A 27,828-nucleotide genomic window follows, 5' to 3' on the forward strand; every position below is an offset into this window, starting at 1 on the left:
CTGTATCTTAAACCTGTCTTCTGGAGTGTTGGCTATTCCTGCCAGCTTGGTGTCATCCGCAAATTTGATGAGTTCCCCATCTATCCCCTCATCCAAATCATTGATGAGGATGTTGAAGAGCACTGGGCCTAGAACAGAGCCCTGGGGCACCCCACTACACACTTCCCTCCATGTAGATGCAGTTCCATTGAGGACCACACGCTGAGTATGGCCAGTCAGCCAGCCACGAATCCATCTGGTGGTGATGCTGTCTAACCCACATTTTTCTATCTTATCGAGTAGTAGGTTGTGATCTACTTCATCAAATGCCTTACTGAAGTCCAAGTAAATTATATCCACAGCATTCCTCTGATCCACTAATTTTGTCACTTGGTCAAAGAATGCAATAAGTTTTGTCTGGCATGATCTGTTTTTGACAAACCCATGTTGGCTTTTAGTAATGACTTTGTTTGCCTCTAGGTGTTCGCTGATTAATGAACTTCTACAATTTACAGCTGCTTATACCTCCATCTGCCTGATAATGAAAAAAAATTCTCTCTTTTTTTGTAATATGTTTTATTTTTTTTTAAGTTTACAGTTCATAAGTGCTTAATAAACAATGTGTTGTCTGGGTCTTATCTTATCTTATCCCTTTGGTGTTTTTTTAAATAGTGCCTTATTTTTTACTTTGCACCTTTTTAAAAAGTTTGTCTCCTCCATCTTCAAAAAAGATTGTATTATTTATCGAATCATATTGCCTTGGAATTAAACAAAATTTAATTTGAGATGGACTCCAACTTTGAATGCAATGCTTTATATTGCATCAAGGATAAATAATTATATTTCTGATATCATTGATTAACTACCACAAAGCAGGACTTGGGGAAGAAAGATTATAGGGACAAAATGTATGTCTTCAAGGAGCACAAGCAAAGACATAGAGAAAATTGAATATTTGCAGCCCAGATATTATAATGGTAATAGAACTAAGACCCAAAGCTAAGTGTATAAATGCTGAATACTCAATATTTTTACACAAAAATAATACAGTATATAATGTAGGAAAGATCTTCAAGTATATATAATTTTCCATAGGAGTAATGGAGTAATATGATAATGAATCTATTAATGACATATTCAGTGGTTATTATTGTCATATCTTTCAAATGCATTTTCCCTTCTTCAGATTCTAATAGGCATCCCTACAATCTTTACAATAACTTTTTTTGAAACAAATAAAGGACATTTTGTTGTGGAAATTAGGGAATATGGCATATATTGCTTTAATACATAATGTAACTGTTCAGCCATTGTATTAAATCCATTCTTGCTTCTTCAGCATATGGCACATCTTTAGGCTTCATGTCTTCAGGCTTACACTGGGCAAAACCATGAACTTGTCCAAGATATACTTTAATTTTATAGTTTACTGTACAATATTCTGTAAGTTTTTTCTCCAGCAAAGAGATCTGTAGCAGAAAAATATATATTACATATTTACAGTAAATTTTTTAACCATTACACTTTTAAAATTATTTGTTCGCATATAACCTGGATTCTTCGACAATTTTGCTTAAAAGTCAGGGCTACCTGAACTGAAGTTAAGCAATAGTACTTTAAACACCATTGATCTTATGACCTCTGACTTTTTTTTAATCATATCCAAATAGCAATATGCTTTCTGCACCTGGTGATAATGCAGTTGGACAAGATGCCTCAAGAGATCTCTGTCAACTTTGGAATTCTTAAATTTAATTCCTCAAATGAAATTGCCAGCCTGGGACCCTCATGCAATGTAGTCAAGGATTCAACAAGAAAATATGATGAATAGCAGTGATTGTGCTTTAAAAGGAAACCAGGAAGTGGTTCTCCTTCTTCCAACACTTGGGAAGTATGGGGTACATATATCAAGAAGCCAGGCTGAGCTAGAACTGAAAAAGGTAGACAGAATCCTATGACATTTTGGATCCGCGTATAACAGGAAGATGATGGAACGTCAACGCTCTGGACTCAGTCTATATGATAAGTACAGGTAGTTCTTGGATTACAGTGGCAGTTGGGACTATAACTGCTAAGCAATGTGGTTATAAAGCACAATCTCACATCAGCAATCCTGGCAGTCCCTGCTGACATTGTGAAGCAAGGACTGTACAGGTTTTAAATGAGGACCTCACATAATTGTATTGTGGGAAGAGATGCTGAAACCATGTCCCAGTCAAGTAGGCAGGCAGGCACTACAGAGTATGGGTAGGTGCTGCGGGTGAGTGTGACGAGTACCTGTGGGTGGATGAGTACCACAGGCAGGCACTGCAGAGCTTGGGTAGGCAAATAGGTGCTCTGAGCCAGCACTAGTGAGTGTAGGGGTCAAGTGGGCCACTACAGAGTGCAGGCAGGCAGGTACTACAGAGTAGCAATAGCAATAGCACTTAGACTTATATACCGCTCCACAATGCTTTACAGCACTCACTAAGCAGTTTACAAATGTCGGCATGTTACCTCCAACAATCTGAGTCCTCATTTTACCAACCTTGGAAGGATGAAAGGCTGAGTCAACCTTGAGCCGATCAGGATCGAACTCCTGGCTGTGGGCAGAGTCAGCCTGCAATACTGCATTCTAATCACTGTGCCACTATGGCTCCATTCTCCATGTTACTTGGGAACTTTTTGGGAGAAAAAGCAATAGTTCTTCATTGACTTTGCTTGTAGGAATCCAAGAGGGAAGTTTGCAAATGGTGATCATGTGGCCGCTGGATGCTGCAATCATGATAATTGCAAGTTGGTTGCCAATTGCCCAAATTGCATTCATGTGACTGTGGGATGCTGAAATGCCCACAATTTTGAGGACAGTCATAAGTACCCCTTATTCGGTGCTGCCATAACTTTGAATGGTTGCTGAATGAGTGATCCTAATCAGAGGACTACTAGTAAACCTTTTACCACAGAAACATCATACTTTTTTTCAATCTGTTTGTTTTGAGCAAGCCAGACTCTGAACATCAAGCATAGGCAGCTTAAGAATTTTCAGTCCTTGGAAAAGAGGCGCATATACAAAATGATATTGTATAATTAATACCGCTAAGCACACAATGAGTAGAATAAATGCTGTGGAGTAATTGCACCTTGTATTGCAGGGGAGGTTTTTAGGAAAATCTCACGTTTTAGCTATCTTCTGCTTGTAAGCATGTATTTTGTCACTGACAATCCTGTTCCTATTTAAAAAAAAAACTACTCATTATTATCCTTGCTGAAAAGCCTGTGGACAGGAAAATATTAAATTGATTTCAAACGATTCTCCCTCTGTGCAGGAATTCCCTTCTTCCACATAAACACAATGTAGCATGGATGAGCAGTTGTTTTCAGCTGGGGCTCCAGTACCACATTAGTTGCTGCTAGGTAAATGTTCCCACTGGTAATTCTACAGTAAGAGCAGACTCATTTTTCAGAATGATCCTTAAATGAAAATAAGGCTCCCCTGCAACGCTTATACCCCATTTCCACTAATTCTCTAAGTGTATTGCAGAGATATCAGTCATAAAGCTATTTAGAATCTGAAAATAATTGTTTACCTGTTCAAGAGAAATGGTGTGATCTTTCTCGCCAAAAATGAAAAAAGTAGGATTCAGTAAATTATATCTAGTTTCAGAATCTCTAATAATTCCTAAAAGAAGAGAAGTTACGTTAAAACTACATTTTTTTTCAAGGCAAACTATATAATTAGAGGACAAATACTCCATTGACCTTAATTGTTATGTTATTTGATGATGATGCAGACATTTTAAAGTATAATTGAAAAAATATAATAAATAATATAAAATGTTATTTGAGACTCAGGTGGTTCTGCAGTGATTTATGTGGGTACAGTTTCAATATGAGCTGCAGAGCCAAGGACATCTTATATATACTTTATTTATTGATTTTGAAAACAACATTTAGTGACAGTCAATTCCTGTAGTTTCTATGATTACAGGTGTGTCCCAATTCCTAGAATGTACTAAATTATATAGATCACCTGCCATAGTCCTATAAAAAATGTATTATTTTCTCTGCAGTACATCCAAGATACCAGCTCCCTTTCAGGATTGCAAACCTGCACCAACTTGATATGTAAAAAAAATTAAACTTTGGGCCTTCAGAAGATTGTTTCCGCAATTATTTGAGGAACGTGAGTTGCAAAATATATTTACAGACTTTGGGGCGTATATTGGGTTTCTAAAGGGCATACACTCTTCACAAATCAAGCCATCTATGGAACAATCTAAAGAATGAAGAAGCAGTGTGTACTATGCAAATATTACGATACTCAGTCTTGTAATTGAATCTACAAAAAATTAATAATTTCAGCCACCATGTTTATTTACCTAGCTGTATTTGTCCTTTATGATATAATGATGAAATAAACCACTATTATAAACTTTCCTATCTGACTATCTGCTAGTATTTTTATTTGCCAGGGGTGATCGGCGAGAAGCTGTTCATATTTTTGGCATAAATAGATGAAAAATTATTATAATAGCATTACATTGAGGTAAATCGAATAAACTATTTTTGTTACTTGCAATAAGACTGCTTCTGTTATTTCCACTTTTTGAAAAGAAATATCCCCTTCTCTCAGATAAACACACATACAGTAGGATATTCCCTTGGGCATTTCTGTGCTTATGCTGGCTTGACACGATGGTAATCTAAATTATATTCCCTAACTATACCAGTCCTTTGCTGCCGTGCCCTCTTGCTTTTATATTTCAGAAAAGCACTTGCGAATGAGTGGGTCTTTCTGAACATCTATACGTGTGTGTGTATGTGCACGCGCGCGTGCATGCACATGTGTTGTTGGGTTAAGGGACTATGCAGGTTTTTGAGAGCTTGTGTTGAAGACTTTCAACTTCAGTACCCTTGAAAAACAGTGAGACAACCCAAGAGAATAACCTACCTACAGTATATATAGCTAGTCCTTGACTTACAACCATTCATTTAGTGACCATTCAAAGTTACAACAGCACTGAAAAAAGCGACTTTTGTCTGTTTTCCCCAGTTATGAGTGTTACAGCATCCCCATGGTCATGTGATCAAAATTCAGACGCTTGGCAACTGACTCTTATTTATGATGGTTGTAGTGTTCCAGGGTCATGGGATCACCTTTTGTGACCTTCTGACAACAAAGTCAGTGGGGAAGCCAGATTCAATTAACAACCGTGTTACTAACTTAACAACTGCAGTGATTCACTTAACAACTGTGGCAAGAAAGATCCTAAAATGGGGCAAAACTCACTTAACAACTATCTTGCTTAGCAACAGAAATGTTGGGCTCATTTGTGGTCATAGGCTAAGGTCTACTTGTATGATTATTGGCGATAAGGAGAAGTAAACATGCATAGGATTATGTTGTACACATTTAATAATAAAACAGGAATATATTTTTTTCATCTTACTGAATTTTCTTAAGTTTTTCTGAAAAAAGTGGAAATGACAGAAGCAATAAAATCTTGGGCATTTTCCTTCTTCCCAGGAACAAAAACAGTTCACTCTTTAATTTAAATATGAGACAGTAAATACCAAGGGGAAAAGAGAGGAAATATTTAATGTAATAGTTTGAGATCTGTACTAAAGATATTTGTATGTCATTGAATTATTGACCAACTCAGCCGCCACGTTGCTTTTCAAATATTTAAATGTGAAACTAGAAAATCAATAAAATTTTCTTTAAAAAAAAACAAAAAACCAGTTCACTCCTTTACAAAAGCATACAAGAAAAAGTAGGAAGCACAGCAAATAGTAGAATAGAAAATAGTATTATTTTTTAAAGAAGCATTTCTGCTGATTTTAAACAAACAATCGTCTATTTGTAAGGCAAGAATTAGAGCCATTACGCTATGTCAGAACCCATGTTTTTTTCTTTTTAAAGGAGCTTTAAAAAACATTAGCAGGCCGGTCAATGATTCAGCTGAAAGAGCATTCTTTCTTCTGTGAACTGTCCAACAAATTGCAACAGGAACAAACTAAAGCAGGTTATTTGAAATGGATAAAAGCTTAAAGGTGACATAACATACAAATCTGTCCTTCAAAAGTGAAATATAGTAGAAAAATGCAACCTGAGGTCTCGGACAGCGAGTAGGGTGATAACATCCATTTTTCCCTTCCAGAAGAAATTGTGTGCCTGTCTGGTAATGGGGCAATTAGACAACATGTGTAGTGTAGATATGCCCCTTGTTTGTGTGTGAGAGAAACAGAGCATTCAGCTTGTAAAAGGTCTTGCATAGTGCAGTTTATCCTTACGAACAACAATTTAATACTGTTCAAATATTTAGAAATTGAAGAATTAATAAGCGTTCTTCGTTACCATAGAGGGAGACTCCAGCCTTTAATTCAGGATTTGTTAGCATCACATGATGTACAGCCATTCCACCCCAGGAAAATCCAACAATACCAATCTTGTTTGCATTATACTGCTCTTTTAAATAGTTCAAGACCGTATCAACTGTCCTAAAAAAAAATGAGATGCATAAACAAAAGTGGAGTTAACAAACTCCACGGTTATCAAAATGTATCTTCCCTACTTATTAAAAACAATTCTTGTAAAACATTATCCACTCAGGTGCTGGTTTCTTACGAGGATGACAATACATTACCAAGTCCTCAGAATGGATTTCCTGAAATTAAATGCCAGTTGTGAACAACCTATTGTTGTATTTGGTACTCATTTACAAATAAATGCACCAATGACAAATACTTTATCATATTCTAGAAAGCTGAAACCCACGTTAATTGAAATTTTATAACCTGCACAACTATAATAGAACGTTGGAGCCTTATTATCCCTCTGCTCTGTTCAATCACTTATATAAAGAATTTGGTTTTTTTAAACTGTTCTTCTAGTCATTGTCCTTTACTTCGGGAAATTTCCAAAGTCTTCGTGTTCAGAGAGCCAAACAGCAAGGATAGGTTGTCTTGGTACTGGAGTATGTCTTAATTTGAGTTGAAGATGGCATATTATGAAATGCCTTGCTCATGCCCCAACCTGCTACTTTTAGCTATCATTAACTGCTCATCTCCACTGAATTCCATTCCATTCTAAAGGAATTTTTAAAAATGCAAAGTATCCAAGAAAGGTGTTTTTCAATAAACACAATTGGCAGCATTCTGGTCTACAGATTTATTTCAAAAGATGTCTGATAAAATCCATTGTTTGATAAGCCAAAGTACTGAACTATTGTTTTACTATTACGGACATATCAAAATGTTAAGAACATGACGTATATTTTTGAACTTCCAATAAAATTTATTTAAAAAAAAAAAAAATTTTTTTTTTAAAAATGCCTTGGTACTATTTTAAATATTTATAAAGATGCCTACTTTTAACTTGCATAGTGAGGTTTCAGCGGATGCTCATTTTGGTGATTCTGTTGCATTAAGTATAAGCATTTTAATAATAGAAGAGAGAGATTTAAAATCACTCTAGGTTTAAAAAAAGCCATTAAGTGAATATACTGTATATGCAAATAAGAAAGGAGGAAGAAGATAAGAAGAGAAATGGGACTACAGTATCTGTTGTTTTTTTTCTACATTCAAAACAATGCAATACAGGTAGACATCAACTTACAAACTTTGTGTAGTGGAAAAAGTGAAAAAAGTGCATTGTGACCATTTTTCACACTTATGACCGTTGCAGCCTCCCCATGGTCACGTGATCAAAATTCAGATGCTTGGCAACTGACTCATATTTATGATGGTTGCAGTGTCCTGGGGTTATGTGATCACCTTTTGCGACCTTCTGGCAAGCAAAGTCAATGGGAAAGCCAGATTCACTTAACAACTGTGTTATTAACACCTGCAGTGATTCACTTAACAACTGTGGCAAGAAAGGTCATAAAATGGAGCAAAGTTCACTTAACAAATGTCTCACTTAGTAACAGAAGGTTTAGGCTCAATTATCGTCATAAGTCGAGGACTACCTGTATGTGTGGCTATATAATTTAGATGTAATTTGTTTTTACATGAAAACATGGCTTGCATCATCCTTCACCCAATCACGTAGTTAGGTTGTACAGTTCACCAATAAAAATGGTACAGTTTCACAGAGATATGTAAAGTAAACAGGGGTCCCCAACCTGTGATCCACAGCCCACTACTGGTCTGTGGCCTATTTGCAACTGGGCCACACAAGTGGTTGTTTGGTGGATGCCTGTGCATATGCCCACGCACAGCCCCACTCGTGAGAATCACAGGCCCTCGGAGCCCAACTCGTGCGGGCCTCACATAAGTGTCACGGTGCTCTCAACCCCATTCATGTGAGCAACCTACCCTTCCCACAAAACTATTCTCTTTCCTCCCTCTCCTCCCTCCAGGCCGCCAACCCGGAAAGGTTGGAGAACTCTGATCTACAAGTCTAGATGTAACTTGCAGCACAACAGCAACACTAAAAATCTCTACTGTGTGATATATTTTCATTTCCCTTAGTTAGATAGTAAAGCACCATTCACACATTAGGTCACAGCAGATGTCACCTAACCTAACCAATCCTGGCTGATGTAGAAAATGCACAGTAATTGGATGAAGAAAATATTTTGGAAGCAGATGAACAAGAGGTTTGTAGCTGAGTGACTAAATAAGAAAAATGATGGGAGAAATATTGAAGAGATGTGTATAGAAATGATAGTTATATCTTCCAAAACTGAAATAAGAACTTTAAATGTTGATGTTGAATAATGATAAAAATTATCTCATAATTGTTGAGAGAATGTTGAATGCTTTAGGCGTGAGTGGCATATCAAAGAGCAGTTGTGTAACTTATTTGAAGTGAAGATTGCATCGCTGCCAAATGATTAGAATAATGGCATTTTTGTTATACAAACAGAAAAGGGAAAAAAGTGTAAAATCTACTGGGGGATTAGTTTATTAAGAATGCATGGCAGAGCATTTAGCAAATTTCTGACTGAAAGTGCGTAAGTGGTGACAAAACAAGACTCTGAGAAACGCTGTATAAAAGAGATGTATTTCTCTTATACATTTCTTATACCAGGAAAGGAATGTAGAGATTTTGTTTCTCAGCAGTCTGCTGAGAAGTGTATAAATATCAACATTTATTATATATTAGTGGTTTAGAGAAAGTATATTATAAAATGAATAGATTGAATAATGGGACATTTCATGAGAAAAGGGAATTGAAGATTGGTTGTTAAACATAGTAAGAGTGCTATGTGGTAGAAGACCATATGTGAGATTAAATGGAATACTTAGTGAACAGATGAATATTGAACATGGAGTAAGACAAGGATGTGTATATCCCTTTGCCTGTTTAACCCACTTATGCATGAATGGATGTTTGTTCTGATGTTAGAGGTATTAGAGATGAATGAATATGAATGAATCTGTGGTTGACTGACCTCTCAGAAGAATGGCAAGTTAATGTTAGAAGTATGATGGATCTGAAAATATATTTAAGTCCAAGTTGTTTGTGTTTGACAATGAAAATGGAGTAAATTATCATAAGCTACAAAGAAATGGTGAATCATTAGAGCAAGTAGATGAATTGCTGCTCAGGTACAGTAACCCCAACCATAACAGAATGTTTATTAAGGATGAGAAATAGAACAAGACATGTTTTTACATGCAGTGCTTGGTTCTATGTGGTACCCATTTTTTGTGTGAATAGTGTATTCTCAATATTGCAGAGTGAGATAAAAATCTTCAGTGCAAAGAAGAATAAATCTGTTTAAAGCAGTTGATTGCATTTTAAGAACATGAGAGTGAATCCTCTCTTATATGTAGCATAAGTCATTGTTTCTTTCCTCCCTTTCTATGGCTTAATGGTCATTTTTCTTCCATGTCTCAAATGTCAAATGTCAGCTTGTAACTGACATTCCTGTCTTGGGAAATTCTGGCTTCCATTGTGTATAATACACTGAAGTAGTTTGGTTAGATAATGAAAATGATCAAAATTACAAAATAGATAAATGAAGAAAGAATGAATTGGCCAAGGTAAAGGAGAAAAGCACAGAAAATCATGGTTGAATGCAATCAATGAGATCCTGAACAAGAAAAATTGAGAAGTTTAAATAACAAAACGTAATGTAGAAACTGGTATATAGATATGGTGGAAGCGAAGATAGTTTGTAAAGATAGAATGAGGTGTATTGTTAGAGTGAATTGTATTGGTATAAATTAGGTTTATAATTCCTTTTCTCTTCCCTTAATTTATTTGCTTTCTACTACTACTTAATCTTTTTCGGTGCTTCACCTAAGGTGCTCAGCAGCTGGTCTGCATTTGAATCAAAAGCATGGAAGGCTGGAAGGGATCTTGGAGGTCTACTAGTCCAACCCCCTGCCCACGGCAAGGTTGTTTAGTCTGAAAAGAAGTTGTATGATGGTATGCAAGTATGTATGCTTTGCTGAATCCAATATAAACAAAAAAAATCCTAAAGATGCAAAAACATTGATCCTTCTTTCACTGTTGTGAAGCTAATGCATATATTTTCTTAAAGGGTATCAAGGCTGCAATCTTCTCTCCCCCACTCTTTGCTTGCCCTTCCATTAAGAATATCTTTCTGGCTTTGCTTAATTAACATGCTTTCCTAATCAGACACAAATCAGTTGCATTTACTTTTAAATAAATACTAATCTTACTTGTCCACTTTCGTGGGATCTCGATCCTTCAACCAGTCTCCAAAATTCTGCCAATGATCATTAGGTGTCCAAGGTACCTTTCCCAGAAAAAAATCTGGGCAGATGGTTCTGTAGAATATTGCATTAATACATTATTTGAAGGTTTCTGGGACAGTTGAATTACCAAGCTATCTCTTTATTTTTCCTCTTTATTTTTCTGCAATAGTCTAAGTTATCTAAAACATTAAGAGTGTTATTCATCTCCAATCCATACTATACAAATATCATTGCATTAAAACAATATGTACAGTATTTACAACAACATAGAAACAACACACACACACAAATACAAAACAAGCTAGTTCTTAAGAAAGGAACAAGCATGAAGATTAGATAGGTAGATATTTATAAAATTTGTATACTCCTGACTCTCAGTAACTCTGCAAGTTGTTAAAAAAACATAAAAACAAAATATTAAAGCTAACTACTAAAAATAAAGTTAAATAATACATTTCTAATTTTTAACCTATCCAGTGATTTTCTTACTTAGAAGGAATTTCCACTAAATGCAATTAATCTAATGCTTCGATCAGCATTTCTTAAACCTTTTTCTCTCAGGACCCTTTCCCACTTTTAAAAATTACAGAGGACCCCCAAAAGAGCTTTTGTTTGCATGGGTTATATTATATTAAAAATTAAAATGGACATATTCGCTACCATTACCACTTCTCTTGATTGTTTGATGGGATTTTAATATTGTATTATTTTTAATATTGTATTATTTTTCAAGGTAGGCTGGCCAATAATTTTGTTTTTGTGAACCCATGAAAGGGTCTTGGGGGACACCCAGAGTCCTAGGACTACACTTTAAAAAACTCTGGTTTATGTAATCTACTTATGATTGCAGCTTTAGTGAATATGTTAATAATAATATGCATTAAGCCTTCACATTATATTTGGACATAAAAGAGGTCTATTTCCTGGCAAGTGACAGCATCTATCTGGGAGATTTTATTAAAATTCTTCGTTCCATCTATGCAGGTGCAAAATATAGGCATGATTCTGCCAACATTAATTTTATTTTAGTGGGGGAGCTGTAAATATGCACTAAACATTTTATTGGAAAAGGAAGCTGAATGGTTTTAAAAACAATCATTTGGGATTGTTCTTAGAGCTCTGGTACACAGTTTGGCCTCTTGAGACTGGGAATGAGAGGATGACAACAGCCTTGGTTTGGGATCGCAGCTATGAGGAGTCTACGCACATTGATCCAGGATGGCTCCTGGTTTTCAGAGGAGTTCTGGACAATGTCTCAGAGTAAGAGAGTACCACAATAAGAAAATTGTGTGAATGCCCCAAACAGAGATTAAGAGTTTCCTTTAAGGATTGCCTCATGGCAATAATGCTGGCAATATGTAGCTATTGTTCCACTGCATCTGCAAAATACTAAGCTGTGGCCATTTTTAGGATATCCCCGTCAATTGTGAGTAAGGAGAGTCCTAGGGAACACTTACAGGTCTGCTGTGTGGACTGCATGGGCTGTTCTAGACATCTGTTATATAAGTCCTTTGGATTTTCTCAGAGATGGAATCTGGCTGTATTGGTTCTATGGAGTTATCCAAGGAATGATCTGGGGAAGAGTTCGTACCTGTTGACTGTGATGAATTGGGCAGACTCCTTCGAACCATGAGTTTGGCCATTTGTATTTTAGATCCATGTCTCTCCTAATTGATTAAAGTCTTTTAGGATATGAACTGTCATTAGATTCATGCAGAGATGAATATTTATTTGCAAGAGGGATAGGTCTGCCTGCCTTGAAAGAACCAGATATCTTCCCCCTCCTGAAGAAGCCAGAACTCTAGATGGCATGGCGACAGACCATCTGCAGAACTGCTTGTCTTCAGTCTTCTCTGTCCATCCACCAGGGCTAACAAGGAAAATATACCCTGGGCCCCTTCTCTTAAACACTATTATCTTGTTGGATCCAGGACTCATGCCTTCTCTGTGGCAGTGCCTGCCTTACAGAACAACCGATAGCCTCAACTCTATTTGCCTTTCCTTGTGCAATAAAGAGCTGGCTGTTAAACATGCTCTGCTGGCTGAGGTCCGTTTTATTATCAGTTGAAATTGCTATTTATGACCTTGGACATTTGTGGTCTGGAGTCTTTAAATTTTTAACTTTATATGCCACCCTGAGACATTGCTGTAAGACTGTATAGTTTAAATAAATGACTACATGTAGGCTTTTTAACAATTTTTAAAAATTGCTACATTCCTGCAGGGCAGTGTTGATTCCATGAGCTAAAGAAGAATACTCATATCTCTATTTGCTACCATGCAATTTATTCATACTTCTAAATTAGGGCTACTATATCTGGGCTGAAAAATATGAATGCCACTAGGCAAAACAAGTGCCTGTGTCCCTTTCCTGCAGTCTAAAGGCTGGTCAGACTGTTGTAGCACAGGTATGGTAGTCCTCACCATTTATCGCCACCCTCACTATACATTTTTTTACATTCTTGGAATAATAGAAACCCATGCTTACGTGTATCCATTAGAAGCAATTATATCAGCAACATATCTAGTGTCTGGGAATTGCCACCCAAATATGTCATGAACCAAAATCACAGCTTTGTTTGTATCAGAGGCAGGTTGACAAACATATGCTTTGATGTTCTGAATTTGCACTTCCTGGCCACGGCCTTTGTAATTCCTTCTTCTTCCGATGTCATATTGGAAAGGCAACTCTCCACTGGTCATTTAAGCAAACTGAAAGAGAAACACAATAATTAATCTTAATCCCCACAAAAGCCATAACAACACCAAAGATGGTAACAGAAAGAAAAAATTAAAATGAAACCTCACTGGCAATTATGTGACTTTTCAGATTTTGTCTTTTTAAAGTTGTCAGGAAGAGAACAACTTCTCTTATCAGGAGTAGGAATCAGCTATTCCCAATAGTCAGTGAGAACCTTACAGGATGTTGCATCTGACAACTCTACTTATAAGGAGAAGAGTTGGAATCAGCAAAAAAAAAAGTTAATTAGAATATAAGTAAAGCAAAAAAGATAATCAGCTGAAAAAAATGAGAGTCGGTCCACAGAACTGTTGAGAGTCAGAGATGGCTAAATGAATAACATCAAACATTATCCCCTCCTGCAATTAAGAAAAGAAGCCAATGCAACATGAAAGGATAATTTCCTAGTCACAGCCTTGTATCCAACTCTGTTTCCATTCCATTATTAAAGATGGGATTTTTCCACTTACTTATTGCTGGGTAAGGCTTTCATGTTTCGTTTCAAGCTTTGCTATTAATTAAAAAATAAGAGCCAGAAAGGCTTTGGATGAAATTTTCCTCTGCATAAAGATTCTGTGCAGAGATCTTTTGTTCTAAATGACACTTGACTGTTCTATCTAGTTGTATTCAGATTATGATTGATTCCTGATAAGAATCAATGGCAAAAATATTTATTTTAAAAAGAATTGATAGTGGCATTGGTTGAACTCATTTTCACAATGTAAAGCATTATAAAAAAAACAGTTCAACATGTTTTCTAGACATAAATCTATGCCCTGTGTACCAACACAACACAAACCCTCTATTGGAACCTCTTAAAACTTCAGAAAAGTTTTTGTTTGTTTCTTTGTCTCCTAAAAGCTTACTTGTATTTTTAATGTTCCATAATGCTGCTCAACAAGACTATTTAAAAGAAGAAGGCTCAAAATAGAAAAAAGGATGTTCAAACTACAAAGTTTGAAAATAAAAATGCTTGGAACGCTAATACATTCTGTGACCAAAACAGATGCTAAGCTATACAGGAAAACTGTTAATTTTGATCCAATAATAAAATCAAATTTTGAAAAAAAAAAAAAAAATCCTGAGGAAATGGGATGGCTAAGAGCTTTTAAATATATGTTGGTGGTGCTTCAGATTAAGAGGATAAGCAGTTGTGGTGATAGTCATAATAATTATCACTGAAAAATCTATTCAGCCTCAAAGAAGATGCCAAATAATCTTCAAGGCAAGTTATAATTAATCTTCAGCATGTCAATAGGTCCTCTCTGTTAGCATTTCTGTGTGAATAGCCAGAGGGAAGGGTGTATCAAAGCATCATCATTCAGAAAACACTGGAGACTGGAAGATGAACATGTTCTTCAAATCCAATGCATTATTTGTCCTTGATGCATAAGATATTATTCAACTAGCTCCAAAAACAGGCCTAATTAAAGAGAGATTATTGAAAGAGATGCACATAATCTGCCTAAAATTATATTGCAGAAAAGATAGTGTCAAGCCCTGTGGGCTAGACATTGACGGGGGGGAGGGAGACGACGATACCAGGGAGGCGGCCAGTGCCACCGCCAAACAGCTGAGAGGTTCCACGACTCGGCTGCCAAACAGCTGTTCGGTGCGGGAAGGCCCCAGGGAGGAAAACAACGGCAAAGACATCTGCCGGGAGGAAGCCAGTGGGGAGACATTAGGAAGGAGGCCAGCGGAGGCTAGCGGCAAGGATGACACCCAGGGAGAAGCCAGGGGCAGTCCTACCTGAACTCCAAAGGGGGAGCCGCTGAGTAGCTGAGCAGCTGCGCCTCTGACAAGCAGCTGATCGGTGCAGGAGCGTCACCCGGCAATGTGAACTGAAAGGTCGAACAGAGAAGAGAGCCAGAGGCCTACATCGCTGGTCTTAACATTAGCCACCAGATGCTGGCTAGGTGGGTGGAGGGTGGAGCTAACTTTGTTTGCTGTGATTAAATGCTGGTTAGACCGTTCCGAGTTTTGCCAGACACCTTGATGTCTACCACTTGTTTTCTGTGGGAACCAGGGGTTGGTAAGGACACTGACAGATAGTTTGAAAAGAGTACAAACTGCTAACACAAAGATGGAGTGATGCTGAAGACAAATTGCTGGAGGCACAACTTTGTTTAATGTTTGTGTAAATATTAACTAATTACACATATTTCTGCAATGAAGCCTTTCAATTTCATATTTATTGTAAACTGCTTCCCATAGTTTAAACAAATAATTATTTTATATTAGTAAAAGAAAGGGCAGAACTTGATTAAATAAATTACATAGATGAGCTATGAGATCTTATCCACCGTCTGTTGACTTTAATGTACTTTCATCTCAACTGCATATTCTTGTACTTCTACCTGCCTGATGGTGAGAAATTCTTATTTCTCAAAATTGCTTTCAGAAAATATTTACTCAGCAGGCACACTACTAAAGAAATGAATATCCAAATGTTTGTAATTTAAAAGCATAGCAAATCAAGTTCTAGCTCTTTTATGACACTCTGAGAAAAAGCTATTCAATTAAATGAATCATTTTGTAAAAAACCTTATTGAAATAAGCTGTGACCTCCATGCCAACTAGCATACTCAGCCATGCAATCCACATCCCCATTAGTGTTATATGGTTCACTGTCATGGTAGGAGATTATGGGGAGGCTGACAAAACAAGGGAAAGGAGACTGGACATAAAGAATCACAAGACCGAATGTGAGTCCCTTGGCAGCTTATGTCATAAACTTAACCCAGATATCAAGAAACCCGGGAAGAAACATTTCAGTTTATTTGGGGAACCTGTCTTAATGGACTCACTGCAAATGAGAATTGGAAGGAAGATTTCTTTTACAATTTCCAAGACTAATATCAAAATAGGCAAGATTAAAAAAAAATCAAGAGCTACACAGGTTTCAATAAGGTAACAATAGTGCCAGTCTGAGGTAAATACAAAATTTTGGAGTATTCTAACATATTTAGATCAGCACATCCTGGAGAAGAATGGACTGATTCTGGTGACAAACCACTCAATCTTGCAATTCTCTACTTAAAACTAATTAGCTCGTAACACTTTTAATGGAAATGGCAAGTTTTTACCTTCTCAGAGTAAAATTATTAATGCAGCCATGCACGATTTCCTCTTCTAGCATTTATTTATTCTTAGTTTATATTCTGACCAATTTGTTTTTTCTAGATTGCAATAGGTGTCTAGTAATGTATTTATTCCTAGCAAAGTAAGGAGAGCAATTTATGCCATCCTATTTAGCCCAAGGACCTTATTTATTAATTATTCATTTCCACTTTAAATTTGCTCAATATGTAGGTAGAATTGGAAGCATATTTTCTTCCTGCTTCTCCATCCAACCATCCATCCTTACTATTCTTTACAGTTCCTGTTACTGGTATTACACAAGTCAACAATGCTTGTTATTCCCTTCTATGTTTCATTAGTACAAAGCAGGAACGGTGAGTTTCTGTTGTGGCTGTTGCTATTATTTTACTGTTGCTTCTTTTTTTCATTATAAATCCTTGTTTATTTATTTAGAACATTTATGGGAATGTTTGCATTGTTGTTGGTATTGCTATACTCCTGGCAAAAAGCATTAATTCACAAGCAATGATTGAAAGGGATTACACAGGTTTAATTTAAACCAGTGCAGATAATTTATCCAGGAAAAAAGATCAGTGACAAGTTGGGATTGCCACACCCAGGCCTCAAGTCCTTCTACAAGCTTAATTGATCTCACATGTAATCTTGGGTTCATAAGAATTGGGTAGATCCAAACAAATGAACTGATGATTCCATCCATATTCTGCTACCAATGGCAGATATTTTTCTCCAATCCCGTTATTTTCCAAAAATGAAATTTGGCAGATATATACAAAAAAGCACTTTCCCAAATAACAGACTTGGGTGCTGGTGACCAGGACAAAATGTTGAAAAGAGGGCTTTTGCCAGTTAGGACCATACGCAGGGAAAAGCTTTTCTCTATTATATTCTTAGGAATGTAATCTGGTTTTTTTGACACAAACCCCGCAATGGATTTAAAGAACTTAAGACTCTTATGTCTTATTTTTGCAATGCAAATCTGGACCTGACTCCTTAGAGCTACGTTTCATTGATTCACTAGGATCTATTCCTAAGTTACAGTACATCTTCAAGCTGTTGAAATATCACTTGTGAACGTTCTTTCTCTAGATTAAACATATGTCTTCCTTAACTTTTTTAGTTTCTCACTCTAGAATTATTTTTATGCATTGAATTTTTTTAATTATGACACATGAAGCTAATACTTTATGAGACATTGGCAATGCTGGTTGGTTGAGCAGTGCTAATGTTTTTTTTTATCCTGGCGCCACACTAAAGGTTTTTATTACTTGCTTTTCCAGAATTCTGAAGTAACAGTATTCTTCTACCTAGCCAGTTATTTTTGTTCATAAATGTTTGACCTCATAGGTATTCATTATTCATAGATCTGATAATGAGGCTATTTATGAGTTTTTCCATACGGCCCTGTCCCTGAGTCAACATAACTGTGTGCTGGCATAAATTGTGCTGTCCCCATTGCCAATCTCTCTTCTCTTTAATAAGACCAGCAGATAGTATTGTCATTACTGATATAATGTGGCCCAAATTAAGGAAAGGAATGAATGGACTTCCCTGCCTTTGTTTTCCCTTATATTAAGCATTACTTATTGGTAGGTAAAATAATTCTGATCACTCTTTAGTACATAGTGGAGTGAGGTTAGATGACTGTGTGTTCTGGGAATGGCACACGGATTGTACTGTTAGTAAACTGAGAAGTGATAGCCACTAAGGGAAGGCAGAGGGAAAAGCTGCAGGAAGCTCTCCAGGTGCTCCTGCTTGGTCCATCTCCTCCTCTACTCTTTTTTTTTTTTTTTTTTAAATATGTTTTATTGATTTTTAACATAATCACCTTAATATTTGGTAAACAGCATGTTGTCTGGGTTAGTATTTAAAAAACAATCAATACCAATTAATTTCTATAATTTATAGTCCATATAATGGCTTTGCTTGATTTTATCTTCTTCCAATAATATTCTCTTTTGCCAACCTTAAATTAATACAGTTCTTATTATTTGAATAAATGACAATTAAATATAAACATTTTCTCATGTTTCTGCAAATAACAACCGTATCAATATAAAGCTGCTTTTCTAATTAATCATCTCCAAGGCGCCTGAAGGCAGGACGAGAAGCAATGGGTGGAAACTGATCAAGGAGAGAAGCAACCTAGAACTAAGGAGAAACTTCCGGACAGTTAGAACAATTAACCTGTGGAACAATCTGCCTCCAGAAGTGGTGAATGCTCCAACACTGGAAGTTTTTAAGAAGAGACTGGACAGCCGTTTGTCTGAAATGGTGTAGGGTTTCCTGCCTGAGCAGGGGGTTGGACTAGATGACCTCCGAGGTCCTTCCAACTTTATTATTATTATTATTATTATTATTATTATTATTATTATTATTATTATTATTATTATTATTATTATTATTATTATTATTATTATTATTATTATTATTATATTATCTTGATTGCCTCGTCATAGATCCTGTTTACAGAATTCTTATTTAAATTTGTTTTCCCCACAATATTCAAAGAATTCTTACTGGTTAAGATTTTCTCGAAATTAGTTACACTTAAGTATTTAAATTTTTTTCTCCTACAAACCATCCCAACATTTTCACATTTCTCATATCTTAAAAAAAGAGGGAAAAAACAGAGAAAACATTTCTTTTATATAAACCATCCCAACATTTTTATATTTCTCATGTCAAAAGACAAAAGACAAAAGAAAAAAAGTAAAAATACTATGTTACTTGAGGGGTTCATCCCTCTTAAACTAATCTTCATTTATATCCAAAATCTTTCTATTTCTTTAACCATATTTTGTAATCTTAGAGTATAGGTTTCCTTTTTCAAGTTCAGTATTTCCTGTAAGTTTTTTCCATCTGGGTTAAATCATACTTTCTCTATTGTTAAGTTCCATCTTGAAACCTCTCTCCTCTGTCTCATATTCAGTTGTCTGTTTTTTCTGCTCACTCTCTGTTTTTATTTTCTGAGAATTTTTGTGTTGTAAAGTTAAATTGGAGATGTGTTCATCTTATTTTTAATTTCCTCGTGGTTTGAGATCATTGTTGTTTGGATTAGTTGCAACATAGCATAGATCTCCTTCTGGAAAGTATTTGTTTTTTCCTGGCATATTCTTTCTGCAGCTCTGGTTTTCAATGATAGCTAAAAATCAGGATTTTCCTTTCTCTGCAGACAGCTTTAGAGTCACGGTTGAGTTGGTATTTGTAATCCAGAAAGGTCAATTCTTTTTTTTAGAGTTTATAATTCTCACTTTGTAGATAGCCCAAAATGTTTTCTTTCTTTTTTGTCACAGCTGTTCTCTGTTATTAAGACATTGAAGGTAATAAAAAACAAGTTATCTTTTCCTGGGCTTTGCCAGTCCCTGCAATAAAGCAACTGCTGTTGTATATTTTCATCCACCACTAGATGTCAGCACCAGTCAGTAATAGACAATTGTTTACTTCTATTTTCATGATTTAAAAAGAAAATCTTAACAGATTCCACCGATTTCAAACTTATCCAAATTAAGTCTTATATTCATTTCATTTCACTATATTTCTGTTCCCCCTGAAAAGTTTAATTCACCACTTCCATCTGTAGGAGGGTGGGGCAGAGATCCCCCCCTTCTCACTTTCTGAGGATTTTTACTTCGTTTTCTTTTTCTTTTTCCAGGAAATAAATTTTCAAGTAGAAGAGAGAAAATCACTGTTCTTACCCATTTCCAAACACATTGTTTACTGTCAGTTTAAAATAGTGCTTTTGGGCTTTGGCTGCTTGTAGCTTAGGTTAGACTCTGAAGTTAAGCTAGCCTTTCTCCTGCTGGTTTCTGGAGGGCTTTTCCCAAACCAATCAGATCGACCACCATCTCTCCATAATCGGTAGGACTTCCTTCCTTCTTTGTTGCCTTTACGGGGCAACTTCAGGTCCATTTAGGGTCCCCTAGCAGGCAGAAATCAGCCATAGGGTGCGGAGTCCTGTGATCCCTCAGCTGTTGCACTACTGCGCAAAACCGGAAACCCCATCTCCTCCTCTACTCTTATGATTTGTCAGCCAGACTGTCTAGTGCTCTTCTGAAAAAGCGTTAGATCCATGTTTAACAATAACTGTCAGTGAAAGGCAAGGGCAAGGGCAAGGGCCAGCAAAAAGGCATTTCCAAGGGTGAGCAAGCTCCATCTTTAGTTACTAATATAAAGGAATATCAGTGCAAGCAGTGATCATGGGACCCAGTTTTCATAGTTAGCAGAAACTAGAAGTAGCCAGAGGACAGCTATAAAGAATATGCAGTTGTGATTGGTCCATATGTAATAACAAAAGTATCACCATGACACCCAGGACTGCCAAAGCAGAAATGGAGTAGGCAAAATGGTATTGCCATCTCTCCAAGAGTCATGTAACTGTGGTGTGCACAAGTAGCATGGGAAGTGCAGTATCATCATACTGATTCTACAGGTTTTGACCAATCAAAGCATAGCTGTAGCTCTTAAGAGTCTTTAAAAATAATTATAGTATTGGTATGAGAAATATAGTGACATGACACTCCTTTTTGGCAGAAGCAATAGGAAACCGGTAATCTAGCCGATGATGAGATAACAGAAATAGCATTACACAATTGGCAAAAACTTGCTCTTTTTTCTGTTTTAAATCAAACGTCTATGCAACACAGGACTAGAATGTTAGGCTTTTGTTTTGTTTTGCAACACAAATGCTCTTTGAAAAGAGAGCTAAACACACATAAGACCTGGCAAACACAATGTCTGGCACCAGTAAAGCATTATGTGAAAATATATAGGACTGTAGAAGCCGATATCCAGTGTCCTCCACAATTCAAGTAAAATGTGTATGGGAAGCAGTGAATGGAAGGGAAGGCTGTGCACAAAGTAACCTAAAATTGTCTATAGGACAATCTCCTGAATTCATTAGTTTTCCTAACTGCACTGAATGGCTTCTTGCTAAACTAATTCACATCACTGTCTATTTTATTCACTAATTCATGGTGGTTTAGTCAATGAATTTATACTCTGCCCTTGGTGACGATCCTTATGCTTCTATTTATGCACCATTTAGCAGTTCTATAATGCTTTATTAAACCACAAGTTCTTTTTAATAATAATAATAATAATAATAATAATAATAATAATAATAATAATAATAATAATAATAATAATAATAATAATAAAAAGTTGGAAGGGACCTTGGAGGTCATCTAGTCTAACCCCCTGCTCAGGCAGGAAACCCTATACCATTTCAGACAAATGGCTGTCCAGTCTCTTCTTAAAAACTTGAATTAACTATGAATTAACATCAACCACGAGGAAATGTTTTAAAAATGTTCTCCAGTCATTTTTTCTACCTCAAGAAAAGGTGAGCAGATGTTTTTATCCTACCCGTACATACCTGAGTTGGGAAGCTTGTAATGGGAAACCAGGACAAACTCCTTTTGAAAGAGCCTAGGTGTTTGTGTCCTCCGTTGAAGGGAAAAACAGCAAATGCAGCTTACTGTCTGGGTATCTGCTTACCAGCTACACCACTCTTGTTTCAGATATGCTATGAGATATGTAGTTGTGGGAAGAAGGAGGCTCCTTGAGAATTAAATGTTTGGTTGAAGAAGACAGGAAAGAAGCAGAGGCATGATTCATAGAGGCAAGCTTCTCTTGTTCCTCAAGGATTGCTTTTGATGGGGATGGATAACTTTGAGAGCAGAAGTTACCAAGATGAACACTCCAATAACTTTTTTTCCTTCCCTCTTTCCTTTTCAGCATCTTTGTGAACAGAGAAGAGAATCCTGTGATATGATCTGTGTCTATCCTTTTTTGCTGGTCTATAGCAATGGGGCAAAAGCACAGAGTGTGGAATTCTGGATCAATTCAAATCTGAGCTCTGTGGAAGAAACACACCATCCTTTGCCCTTCAAATTAGTCTACTGAATATTGGACAATGGGAATACTGATAACTTTTGGTGCCACATGTATTGGTTAGGTTCACATAACTAGCCAATATAGTCTGCTTAATTTAGGCTTAGAATGTTGTGCAAACTCCATCATTAGGGTTTATGCCTCACAATGTTTGAGCATGTTGCAAAAAGTGTTTTTTTTTTCAGGACCACCACAGTTGTGCTCAATAAATCATGATTAAACAAACTGAAATTAACAAGTTGTGCAAATATAGTTTAACAAAGATGACAGTCCTTGGAAGCTCAATATTGCCAATCAGCTTTCAATTTTGTCAGTCTCTCAACCAGCTTTATAACTTAACTGCTTGACACTGGGAGTCAGGACCAGTCTATTTTGCCATAATTCTGGATATCCCACAAAGAAATGAGAAAGAAAAATTGAGAAAGAAGGTCTACCATGAAGGATCAGGGTAGGTTAGCATAAAATCAATGATCGGCTTTTAGTCAATTAAATGGACAATTTAGCAAATCATATTTATATTGTTTCAAGGGAATATTTCAAGATGTTGAAGAGATTGGAATTAGAGTTGCTTTTTGTCTTAAACATTATCGTTAACAAATTATTCATGTGATGAATGTGTGTGTGCACTTTAAATATTCCATTTATATGCCTCATTCCATTTTTATGATGTGGGACATCCTAGTAAGGCATCATTCAGTGTTTCCTCCACATTAGCCACTTTATAAATTAGAAAGAGAAATGGACTAAAGGAATTTGGCAAGCAACTGACCTGCTCTTGCCTCAGCTCTACAAAGAGATGGTTCAAGTTAAAGAAGTGATCGTCTAGTCACTGTAGGTCCAATTACAAGAGTCAAGTGCACAATCAACCACTCTTCTATTGTGTTACAAAACTAAGCAGGTGAATTAATTTATTTTACTAATTTTAGAGTATCTTAGGGCTCGAGGACACATATGCTCTCAAGAGAGCTCTTTATCTCTCCAGCAGATTCTGGGAGAATAGATTCTTAAGCCCTGGGGTGTTATGAGATTACTTGCTGTATGGACCCCACTCTAGGGGTGTCCAGTGGAGTAAGCTCCATCCTTTAACTGAAATAGGCATAGGCAGATCTCAGATTTGGAAACAAACTCCGGGCTGGCATATGACTCATTAGTGAAGGAAATCCTAGCCTTCTTGGATTGGAGAAATGCCTGTATAACATGTTCTTGCAATTATCATTTCAGGAATGTGTAGGAATGTTTGTCCCTTGTGCTCAAGGTGCTTCCAGGTGAGAAATGATCACTTTAATTTGTAGTTTATTATTTGTGTTTTTATTAACGTATGATATAAATGAAAGTTAGTCTAAATATAATTTAGGTAGCACTGACCCATTAAAGAAAACTCTACATTTCCCTCCAAGTGAATTTTAAAATATACTATGCTAGACATTAATACATCATTTTTCTAAGGTACAGACTATACTATCAATAGACTCTATGTACACTGTGGATGAGTATTAATAAATTCATAAGATTAGACTCTCCAGATTTGTTGCCATCCATTGATAAAAATGATCAAATTCGCATGCATTCATATCTATTTTCCATGTAACCAGTGCTTTTTTTTGTCATAGAACGCACTGGAACAGTGTTCCGGCACCTTTTTTTGACGGATTTTCCACGTTTTAAAAGTAACTTTTGAAAATTTGATGTTTGGTCCACATGAACATGAATAGCCCTGTTGAGCGTAGCAGGTCGGCGGCAAAATCATTAAAACGGTGCATATGGGCTCCTTGTGTGTCAAGTCTGATGCACGTCTACTTCGTCTGCGCTGGTTGTGATGGCACTGCTCGGCTTGTGATTGGTCGTGTGGTCTCACGCTGAGTGCTTACTGTGGGCAGCGACCGTTATGTTTCGTTACACACAACTGATTAACAAGATGTGAGTTCCGGCACCTTTTTTCTTACAAAAAAAGCACTACATGTAACAATTGTAAAAACCAGCAATTTCTGTTCTGTTCTGTAAAATTTCATCATAACACATTTATGAAATATTTTTTCTCTTTTAAGACAGAAATATATGTCTTAAGGTAAATTGAATGAAAGCATAGCAGCCTTGAAGTTTTAGATGATTTATGCTAGAGCAATGCAAGTTTTATTCCAGGCTGTAAATACAAATTTTCAAAAACTACTTAAAAAGAAAACACTTAATAAAAATTTATGAGCCCACTATCCTGTAATTCAGGGCTTTTCAACCTTTTCACCCATTGTACCACTTTTAGGATATGGCAACATCTGAGTACCACCAGTCGCCTAGCAAGGTGTCAAAAACTTGGTGACCAAAAAAAAAAAAATGGGAAAAAGTGATAAAGTACACGTAGTCCTCAACTTACAACAGTTCGCTTAGTGATTGTTCGAAGTTACAATGGCACTGAAAAAAGTGCCCCCCAAGTCACAGCCGAGCAAGACACCTGCCTACCCACCCGGCAGCGCTCTTCCTGCTGTCCGAGGTTTTCATTGTTGTGAGCATTTCTGTTGAGGATTGGCAGCGGGGTGAGGTGGGGGGGTGTTTGGTTTTTATTCCCCACATCTGCTGGGTGGTTGCAGCAGGTTTTGGTCACTTCATATGACCCTGGGACACTGTGACCATCATAAATATGAATCAGTTGCCAAGCATCTGAATGTAAATCACAAGACCTTGGAGATGCTGCAACATTCCAGCTGATCGGCAGTTCTTCTGGACTCAGCAGAAGTGCCAGGATCAGTGCCGAGCTCCAACTGGATCCTGGCGCTGATCCTGGCGCTTCCACTGAGCCCTGACAGCCCTGCAGCTCCAGCCATCTCTCGCTCGTGGCCTTTTAAATAAAAATTCTGCAAATGCCATTATTGAATGTATGCAATGAATACATACAAATGTTACAACTTATCGGTAAAGCAATCATTTTTTCATCTCTCTCACTTTTATCTACAGTATATTTCACATACAATAGTCACTAGATGGCAGTTGTGAGTTCTACTATAGTACTTACCGGTAACTGTTGGTGAGCAAAGTTTACACTATTCAGAGCAAAGTTTACATTATTAATTATTGACTGTTTACAAGCAGTAGTTGTTTGGCTTAAACAACTTGTTTAACACTTTTTAATAGTGTGCTGACTGGAGTATTCTGAGAGTTGAGAAACACTGGCCTACAATTGAAAGATCTTCACGGTCTCTTACATTGTGAACCCCTAATCAGAGATATCATTTTTTTCCAGATCATATTTTATTTTTAAACGTTTCTTTTATTTTTAAATTTTAATTGGAAATTTTGATTACAATAATAAAAGCAAATACAAACTAAACTTAGAAAAAGAGATAGAACAAAGAATAAAAAGTGCAAGGAAAGGGAAAGAGAAAAACAGGGGAAAAAGAAACATCTAAAGAAGGGGCTTCCAATCTTCATCACAGCAGTTATGTGAACCCAACCAATACATGTGGCACTGAAAGCTATCAGAGTTCCCATTGCCCAATATTGAGTAGACTAAATTGAGGGGCAAAGGATGGTAAGTCTCTTCAATAGGGCCCATATTTGAATTGATCCAAACTTCCACACTCTGTGCTTTTGCCCATTTACTATAGGCCAGCAAAGAAGATGAAGAATAAAACCAATTAGAAGAGATCCAGAAAGACAGAGGGATCAGATTATTGTATAACCCATATGTTATACAATGTTAATTGTTTTTTTTATTGTATGTTCTATTTTGAATTAATTTATTATTGTTGTTGTTAATAATATTTAACTAGAATTATAAATAAGTTGGGCAGTCCTATTCATTTCATAATAAATGCAACAAGAAGGAGGTATAAGAGAGTGAGAAAGGAACTACACGAGACTTTTTGTCTGGGTTGGAATATTCTGCAGGGAGAGACCTGTTTAATTAAGATTGCAAGCCTCTAGTGCACAGGTATCAAACTTGATTGTGTCATGTGATGTATCGTGATGTATCACAACATATCGTGACTTTTTTGCCTTTGCGGAGCTGGGGTGGCCCTGGCCTGTGTGTGACGCATCCGGCCTGCAGGCCGCCAGTTTGACACCCCTGCTCTAGTGAGACACTAGCTTCAAAGGCATTTTTGGAAGGAAGATTGTTCTGGAGAATGTGTAAGTATGCAGATGCATGCATGCATAGAGAAAGAGCGCGCACTACAAATCAAAAGCAGAAACCCCAGATCTAGAGGCAAGATATTGATTTTTCATAGGTTTGTTGTCAGTCTGTAGCCTCCTTGCCAGACACTCACAATAGCACAGGCTACTGGCCAGACAGAGAAAACACATGAAATTGACATTCCCTTTGTCATCCAGCAGAGAAGCTCCATTCTCCAGACTCTCCCTCTGCTAAAGGAAAAAAAATGGCCCTTTTAAAACCTGGAACACAGCTCAAACAAAATTCCGAACCCCGACTGGGAAAAGTACCAAATAAATATTCCTCCAAGCCTTTGGATAAATTTGCTTCTGATTAAAATTGGTTAAAAGAAAAAAGCAGTGGATCTTTTCCTGAAGCAGTGGAAAAGCATTTCGAAAAAAGAAAGTGGATCTTTGCTTGAAGAGGATTCTATTTCTGTACAAACAGGTTAATATTTATAACCATGAAATTTACATTATTACTTTTTTATTCTTGCATGATATTAAGTCCTTCTCAAGGGGGGTGCAATGACTCAGCAGTTAAAAATGCTGCACTTGTCAACTGGAAAGTTGGAAGCCCGGGCTCAAGACCTGAATGATGCGCAATGAGATGAGCTCCTGTTACTTGACCCAGCTCCAGTATGCAAATGCAAGTAGATAAATAGATATCATTTTGGTGGGAAGCTGAGAAGCATTCTGTGAGCCTTGCCGTATAGTCATGCTGGCCACATGACCTTGGAATTGTCTTCAGACAGTGCTGGCTCCCTTAGCTAAGAAACAGAGACGAGTACCCCCCCCCATAGAGTCGGACATGACTGGACAGAGGAAACCTTTATCTTTACTTTTAAATCCTTTCCCTTTCTTACTCACTCATTCTCCAAGCTAGAAAAAAATGATTTTTATATCAGGTGCAAGAAAACAGATTTTTCTTAAATTTTCCTTGTGATATAATTGTGATCTGTAATATATAGTAATTTGAAATTCCTCCAGTATTTATTCTGAGGTTCTAGAAGGGATCATGCTACCTGCATTCGGCTTAGAGCAATATATTTTTTGAGTGTATGTGATTTTCTCATAGGATGCTGTCCTGTGTTCTGAACAGGTCTATGTTTCAAACTTGAGTGAATGTTGGATTTTTATTATTTAATATTAAAAAGAGATATTTTTAAAAAACATTTCCCTTCTTTTTAAATTAAAGCTAGATTTTGCTTATGTCTTGTGAGATTGTTCTGTTTCCCAAGAGGACGGCAAAGGCTGAATCCTAGAGCCATTATGCTAATATATGGTGGAGGAGATATGGTTACAATATAAAAGTCTGT

At 36.7% G+C, this 27,828-nt stretch overlaps 1 protein-coding gene across 1 annotated transcript; it reads right to left on the reverse strand.

Annotated features, from left to right (window-relative positions):
* Positions 1-1,262: 1,262 nt before the first annotated feature.
* On the reverse strand, positions 1,263-13,402 carry LOC107292209 (carboxymethylenebutenolidase homolog). Its single transcript, XM_015821280.1, has 5 exons — positions 13,124-13,402; positions 10,600-10,707; positions 6,317-6,459; positions 3,546-3,637; positions 1,263-1,448 (listed from the first exon to the last, which is right to left on the reverse strand). The coding sequence occupies exons 1-5, from the start codon at positions 13,336-13,338 to the stop codon at positions 1,263-1,265; spliced, it is 744 nt and encodes a 247-aa protein (XP_015676766.1). The 5' UTR covers positions 13,339-13,402.
* Between the last annotated feature and the right edge of the window lie 14,426 nt (positions 13,403-27,828).

This window comes from Protobothrops mucrosquamatus, unplaced genomic scaffold (genome assembly GCF_001527695.2).
Source record: "Protobothrops mucrosquamatus isolate PMUCROS unplaced genomic scaffold, P.Mucros_1.0 scaffold1295, whole genome shotgun sequence".
Lineage (NCBI taxonomy): Eukaryota > Metazoa > Chordata > Lepidosauria > Squamata > Viperidae > Protobothrops > Protobothrops mucrosquamatus.